Source organism: Sphaeroforma arctica, assembly GCF_001186125.1.
Source record: "Sphaeroforma arctica JP610 unplaced genomic scaffold supercont1.1943, whole genome shotgun sequence".
NCBI lineage: Eukaryota > Ichthyosporea > Ichthyophonida > Sphaeroforma > Sphaeroforma arctica.
This window is the reverse complement of record NW_014038615.1, coordinates 1-7105: the sequence shown is the minus strand read 5'-3', so window position 1 is coordinate 7105 and position 7105 is coordinate 1. Positions and strand designations below refer to the sequence as shown.

The 7105-nt window shown below is 44.8% G+C and overlaps 2 protein-coding genes across 3 annotated transcripts in view; one reads left to right on the top strand and one right to left on the bottom strand.

Moving 5' to 3' along the window:
- The window catches only part of SARC_11901, a gene marked incomplete at its 5' end in the record, with an annotated part of 6080 nt that extends 2712 nt beyond the window's left edge, over window positions 1-3368 (top strand). For both annotated transcript variants that reach the window (XM_014294006.1, XM_014294007.1), the window contains 4 exons: window positions 271-466; window positions 1247-1377; window positions 2140-2224; window positions 2845-3368. In XM_014294006.1, coding sequence (XP_014149481.1) covers window positions 271-466; window positions 1247-1377; window positions 2140-2224; window positions 2845-3160 — 728 coding nt within the window. The remainder of the gene's footprint in view (window positions 1-270; window positions 467-1246; window positions 1378-2139; window positions 2225-2844) is intronic.
- Window positions 3369-3572: 204 nt separating this feature from the next.
- On the bottom strand, window positions 3573-6795 carry SARC_11899 (hypothetical protein). The gene is made up of 4 exons (XM_014294005.1): window positions 6600-6795; window positions 6040-6312; window positions 4835-4919; window positions 3573-4080 (listed from the first exon to the last, which is right to left on the bottom strand). Exons 1-4 carry the CDS (start codon window positions 6692-6694, stop codon window positions 3823-3825), a joined length of 711 nt encoding a protein of 236 aa, XP_014149480.1. The 5' UTR covers window positions 6695-6795; the 3' UTR covers window positions 3573-3822.
- Between the last annotated feature and the right edge of the window lie 310 nt (window positions 6796-7105).

Below are 7105 nucleotides of genomic sequence, written 5' to 3'. Positions count from 1 at the left end.
ATATATATATGTATATGTATGTATATATATATATGTTTTGCAAGTAAACTTAAGATATTAGTAACCAAACCTGGCGTATATATACACACAATATATATAGCACTCTCAAACCTGATGTCTGAAACATGCATACACACGCACCCAAGTATCTATGCCAAATGTCATCAGCACGTACTGCCCCTCCGTATCAGTACATCCCTCTCCTTCGTCTCATACCATATCTCCGTGGTCTTATATCACTCACCTATCCACTGGGTGCAACTACTACAGACACCAGACCAGCCGAGCCCTTCTCGGTACTGCTGTCGCGGGTGGAGACGCTTATGTGGCACGTGATGTGGCACACAGAGGAGTACTGGGAGGCACGCACACACTATGTATTTGCGGCTGCACTCCGGGAAGAAGCAGCACAATTCATGCAGACCTATGGTGTGGCGGATGGGAACTATCTGGCTATACACATGCGGTGTGTTTGTGTCACTCGTCCTGTCATGCGTGCTCAGGTATGCATGGATAATTGGTATAGGTGTTGATGTTGATATCGGTATTGATATTGATATAAAGATATTGTTACAGGTATAGTTTCTGGTATTGATATTGATATTGATATTGTTCATCAGAAGCGTAATTTGCTTTTCCTACTAATCCCTCTACCCCTCTTTGAGCCTACCTCGATAACTGATATAGGTAACTGCAAATACATTTGCTGATGTAACTTGATATTGATATTGACAATTGTTAATTGTTGATTGATGTTTGATATTTGTTAGTTGTTAACTGTCAATTGATAATAAATATATATATATATATATATATATATATATATTATTTGATAGTTGATAATTATCAATTAACAATTAATAATTATCAGTTATCAATTTATAATTATCAATTGTCAATTAACAAGATGTTTGATAATTGTTAGTTGTTAATTGCTAATTGTTAATTATCAATTGTTAATTGTTAATTATTAATTGTTAACTGTTAACTGTTAATTATTATTTGTTAATTATTAATTGTTATTTGATAATTTATACTTGGTATTGTTCATCACACATGAGCCGCAGAGATTTAAGCGAACAATCCATTTCTTCTCCAACAAATACATCTCACCTACTCCTGGGTCTGGGTGCACGCTTCCCCAGAAGTACCGTTATGCACAGTGCTTGTTTATGCCCACACTGCACTAGCCACCGATGGGCCACTTCTCACTCTGCCCATACAACTGCGTCTGTCATACCTGCAGTCGCCGTGACTTTGTCTTTAGCAAACAAGGCAAGATACCTGAGCTGACCGACGTTGCAACGATCATCAAAGGTCTGATGGATCAGCAAGGGGTTACCAAAGTGTTCGTAGCCACGGACGCGCCAGAGAGCGGTGAGTGGCGTGTGTGTGTGTGTGTGTGTGTGTGTGTGTTATGGTGAATCGTGATATGAGATGCTTTTGCTGCGGTATACTGTACCACATCTGTACTCGATTGCTGACATAGGGGAGCTAGGTAGCCATATAGTACTGGGTTTAGGGTTATAGGATTTTTATAGATAGCTCTAACACCTAGCAGCGGGGCTCTATAGTAGTGATACACGCGGTTCTTGGGAAAAGGTGAGCACCATGATTATGTGTCAGATTTTCTCGCAATACCAGGAAGTGGTTGAGTGCCATTCTTCCTGGACCACTCGTTCTCGCTGAATAATGCGGTTCTATTGTTATCGTATGTGTGGGTTATATATATATATATATATATAGGCTGTGAGTGTGCAGCCTTATCTGTGAGACTTTTGGCGCGTAGTTTTAGCAAGGGTTTCCTTCGGAGGAAGAATGACGACTAAAGCGAGGCATTAGTGTCCTTGTATACCATGGACACATACACACTCACTCATGCGAATTTCAGTGTATGGCCCACGCGCTGTAATACAGCAATGAACTAAGACTCGCAACGCTTGTGATGTTTTAAGTCAATCGTCGTAATGTTGGTCAACAAAAGAGACGTGTGTGTATGCTTATGTGTGCGAGTGGTAGGTCCGTGATCATCTGTGTGTTCGGTCGCTCTCTCTGCTGGACTTGGGAAAATCCGAATAAAATAAAACAAACGGCTTCCCTGGGGCTCATTTCCAATCCTCTGAACTACGAACGAAACAGAACTGGAAGAACTTGGTAGACTCCTGAGCACAGAAGTGTTGAACTACAAATACAAGGTGGCCGGGAAGGTGACACCCAAGCAAAGGTATGTATATAACTACGATGTTCTCTGCTTGCGCAGTAGACTTGTAGCTGATGAGTTTCGATTGTTCGCCATTTAGCAACGGTCACCATCGGTTTGTGTATTTAACGGCTCCATTGTCGTCGTTTGTTTCTATCCCCAACAAATAGCACCACCCAACACCTGCGTCTACAACTCGCTACGTTAGTGAATGGCTTACAATGTACAATGTGTAAACCTGCTTCTCATGTACAGTAATTCTACCTACTTCTCACGTACAGTAATTTTACCTACCTCTCACGTACAGTAATTCTGCCTACGTCCACGTACAGTAACTCTACCTACTTCTCAAGTACAGTATTTCTACCTACTCCTCACGTACAGTAATGCTACCTACTTCTTAAGTACAGTAATTCTACCTGCTTCTCACGTACAGTAATTCTACCTACTTCTCACGTACAGTAATTCTACCTACTTCTCACGTACAGTAATTCTACCTACTTCTCAAGTACAGTAATTCTACCTACTTCTCACGTACAGTAATTCTACCTACTTCTCAAGTACAGTATTCCTACCTACTTCTCAAGTGCAGTAATTCTACCTACCTCTCATGTACAGTAATTTTACCTACTTTTCACGTACAGAGAGACGCACCTGGCCGACGGACAGCTGGCTGTCATTGATCAGATCCTGTGCTCCCGCGCCAAGTACTTCAGTGGATCATTCCAGAGCACGTTCTCCAATACAATCTTCGAGGAGCGTACGTTGCTAGGTTACGACTACGATACCACGTACAACTACATTTGCCCTCTGCCGAGTCCAGAAAACCCCGAGAATGGACAGGGCTGCACCAAACCCACCAGATGGCTCTCGCCCTCGCCCGTGTCACATTTTGTCCCAAACTTGGGGAGCAAGACCACCGGTGAGAATGAGCGGGAACATATGAAGGATGAACTGTAGATGAGACTTAATTGTGAGCAACCTCGCAGACGCACTCTGAGAACACTGAACGGGACACTTGACGTGACAAGTGCGGTGTGGGATGTAAATAAAGTCTGAAGTATTAGTGCACGCACAAGCCGCAGGTGAACGTAATATGTGGTCAGAGAATATGCTTCAGGTGAACGTAATATGGGATCAGAGAGTATGCTTCAGGTGAACGTAATATGGGATCAGAGAATATGCTTCAGGTGAACGTAACATGTGATCAGAGAATATGCTTCAGGTGAACGTAACATGTGATCAGAGAATATGCTTCAGGTGAACGTAACATGTGATCAGAGAATATGCTTCGGAGGGAGATTAACATCAGTATGACGCACACTTCTCCTACCCATATTAACTCTCCAAATGGATGTTTTGTTTATTATTGCTTTATTGTACGGGGAGACGTGTGTGTGTGTCATGAACAACCGCTCAGACTGAGTCCACGGCCTATTCTAGCACTAAACATTACAAACAAACAAAATAGTCAGACGTTGACCTGCAGTGACTTCCTATCAGTTGGTTTGTATCCACAGCCGTAAATGATTACTCGACAAACCCTTTCTGGCCGATTCTACCTTTTACTGTTCCCATTGAAGATCTAAATTACTCGCCAGGACTTATCCTTCTACCCGACACTACCTTCTCTTCCCTTTCTGTTTGCCGCCTTTCCTCATCTCATGCGCCGTCTCCAGGTGCCGGAACACCTCATTCCGCGTATCAAACTCGGCGTCGCACACGCTGCACGCATTCACCTCCGCACTAACCTTGGCCTTTGCCTTCGACTTCGTTCCCCTCTCTGTGTTACTACTCTCTGTGGTGCTGCCACAGATGTTCTCAGTCGTCGCTTTGGCGCCCTTGGCGGCCCGCCTGCCCTTTTTCTTTTTTTGAGGTTTCTATATTGTGGTGGTTTGAGTAGTAGAATGGTCAGTTAAACCCTTATTTATTTGTAGTCGAATGCACCTGTCCTGAATATATAGGTTCACCGACTTCGCGGAAGTAGAAAATAGGGCATACGTGGATATGTATAACTAGGGCAAACGTAGATATGTATAACTAGGGCAAACGTAGATGTGTATAAATAGGGCAAACGTAGATATGTTTAACAGGGCAAACGTATATATGTATGAATAGGACAAACGTGGGCAAGTGACGCCCACCAGCACTGTTATGGTGCTCTATGACACACAAACTGGTGCATGTGTTGCATTCTCCTAACACTCTCACAAGATAACATACTTGTGGCGATTACCAGTGCAATGAATATCACACAACGTAGCAATGAATATCAGACAACGTGGCTATAGTGCACCCTTCACGCGTACAACTAACATTGAAGGGACCATACGATTACTACCAGTGCAATGAATATCAGACAACGTGGCTATAGTGCACCCTTCACGCGCACAACTGGGACCATACGATTACTACCAGAGCAATGAATATCAGACAACGTATCAATGCATATCAGACAACGTGGCTATAGTGCACCCTTCACGCGCACAACTGGGACCATACGATTACTACCAGTGCAATGAATATCAGACAACGTATCAATGTATATCAGACAACATAGCTATAGTGCACCCTTCACGCGTACAACTAACATTGAAGGAACCATACGTACAACTAACATTACAGGGACCGTACCTCATCGTCGGATTCGTTGTTCCTGACGTCCAACGCGTCTAGTGCAGCCTGCAGCGCCACATCGTCTACGGTCTCTCCGCCGTGCCTGTTTATGATTAAAGCGTAGAACGGTGAGCCTACAACCATCGGCATGCCGTTGCCCGCACACGTACTGTGAACAGGTCTGTCGAGCAAGTGTGCAGAAGATGCTTCATGTGATGGCGTGCGGCTGTTGAGTGGCCCTGGAACACCCTGCGCAAAACTGAGGAGACGTACGTACTTCGACTAACAATGGGGCAGCTAACAGAGAAACGTACCCCAACGCACACACACCGCAAATCACACACCACACACTACACTCATCACACACACCACACACCACACATCACACATCACACACCACACACCACACACCACACACCACACACCACACACACCACACCACACACCCACACCACACACCACACACCACACACCACACACCACACACCACACACCACACACCACACACATCACACCACCAACACCACACACCACACGCTACACACCACACACCATACACCACACACCACACACTACACACTACACACCACACACTCCACACCACACACTACACACCACACACCACACACCACACACCACACACCACACACCACACACCACACACCACACATCACACACCACATACCACACACCACACACCACACACCACACTCATCACTCACACCACACATCACACACCACACACCACACACCACACACCACACACTACATACCACACACCACACAACGCACACCTCACACGCACACGTGTGGGCTGACGAGCAGCTTTCAAGACACAACAGACAACACATCGGCTTAAGCTGAGGTCGATAGGGTGGGTACTCAGACAAATGCTAGGCTGAAGTCGTACCAGCTATGCACTCTACCACGTGTAAGCCATAGACCTCGATATATAGCGTGAGAGAGACATGTTAATTCGTATCACGTAAGGCACCCCCCCCACACACACGTTTCTAAGAGGCGGTTCTCTCTACCAGCGGTTGGGCTATCTAAGCTCGCCCGCACGCTGTAGGTACACACACCCATCCGGACCCCTGACACGATCAGTATGACACAGACACAACAACAAATAAATGCAACATGTACGCTATCATACTATAGAACAGGCTTATCCAAACCCCACAGAAGCAATAGCCCACCTACACCCACACCCACACCCACACCTGTTGATGTTCTTCTTCTTCTTCTTCTTGCCTTTCGCGGGTGTCGCATAGGCCAGGGCCTTTCCCTCGCACCCACTAGCCTCTTTGTCCGCCAAAGCCCCACCACTTTCTGGCTCGCCTATCCTGTCGTCATCGCTCACGTGGTTGGTATTGAGGTCACTTGGCTGTGTGTTTACATCGCCACACTGTGCTGGTCCGTCGTTAGTCTCATCGGCCAATGGGAGTGTGTGTGCGTCATCCACTATGGGAAAGGGCGATGCCGCACCGGATACACTGCGATAGGAACAAAAACCACGAACGAGACCAACTTAGTTTTTACAACACACAACCAAACCCCCGGATACAGACAGTTGCAGACCTATGCTAGCACGTTGAATGAGACAAGTTGTTTTCTTGAGGCATGAGAATCTTGTGCGAGTTACCCAATGACCTGCACTCGCACTCGTCAAATACAACCCACCAGCGTACACAGCTCAGCACAAAGTCGGCCTGTCGAGAGCTCTCCACACATACACATACAAGGCCAGATGTACCACACATGGGACCACGAATGCACTTACCTGGCAGACCCATTCGCCTCGGTATAAGTATCACTGTCGCTGAGTAGGTCGTCATCCAGTTCCAACTCTTGCCTCAACGCCTCCACCTTGCGCATGTGTTTCTTGGTGGTGTTGTGATGCCTGAGCGCTTTCTTGGTGTTGAATATTTTGACGCAGGCCACACAGGCTAACTCGAACTCGGCGTCGACCAGTCTGTACAACCATGCACGCACATGACAGCTTTAGCTAACATTTTAGAATGCATCGCAGACTATCGTTCTCGTGTATAGGTCTCAAGCTCTGTACCGGTCTGTGACCATGAGCACGCAGGACAGGTTCTTGTAGCTAACATTTTAAAATCCATGTATGTATATATATATATATATATATATATATATATATATATATATATATATATATATAAATATATATATATATATATATATATATATATATATATATATATATATATATATATATATATATATATATATATATATATATATATATATATATATATATATATA

Excerpts from the sequence above, each read along its gene's own strand:
- SARC_11899 (XM_014294005.1), bottom strand. The coding sequence starts at position 6,694 with ATGCGCAAGGTGGAGGCGTTGAGGCAAGAGTTGGAACTGGATGACGAC. Across the intron at positions 6,313-6,599 it reads GAGGCGAATGGGTCTGCCAG|TGTATCCGGTGCGGCATCGC; the intron begins GTAAGTGCATTC and ends TTCCTATCGCAG. Across the intron at positions 4,081-4,834 it reads ACAACGAATCCGACGATGAG|AAACCTCAAAAAAAGAAAAA; the intron begins GTACGGTCCCTG and ends ACCACAATATAG.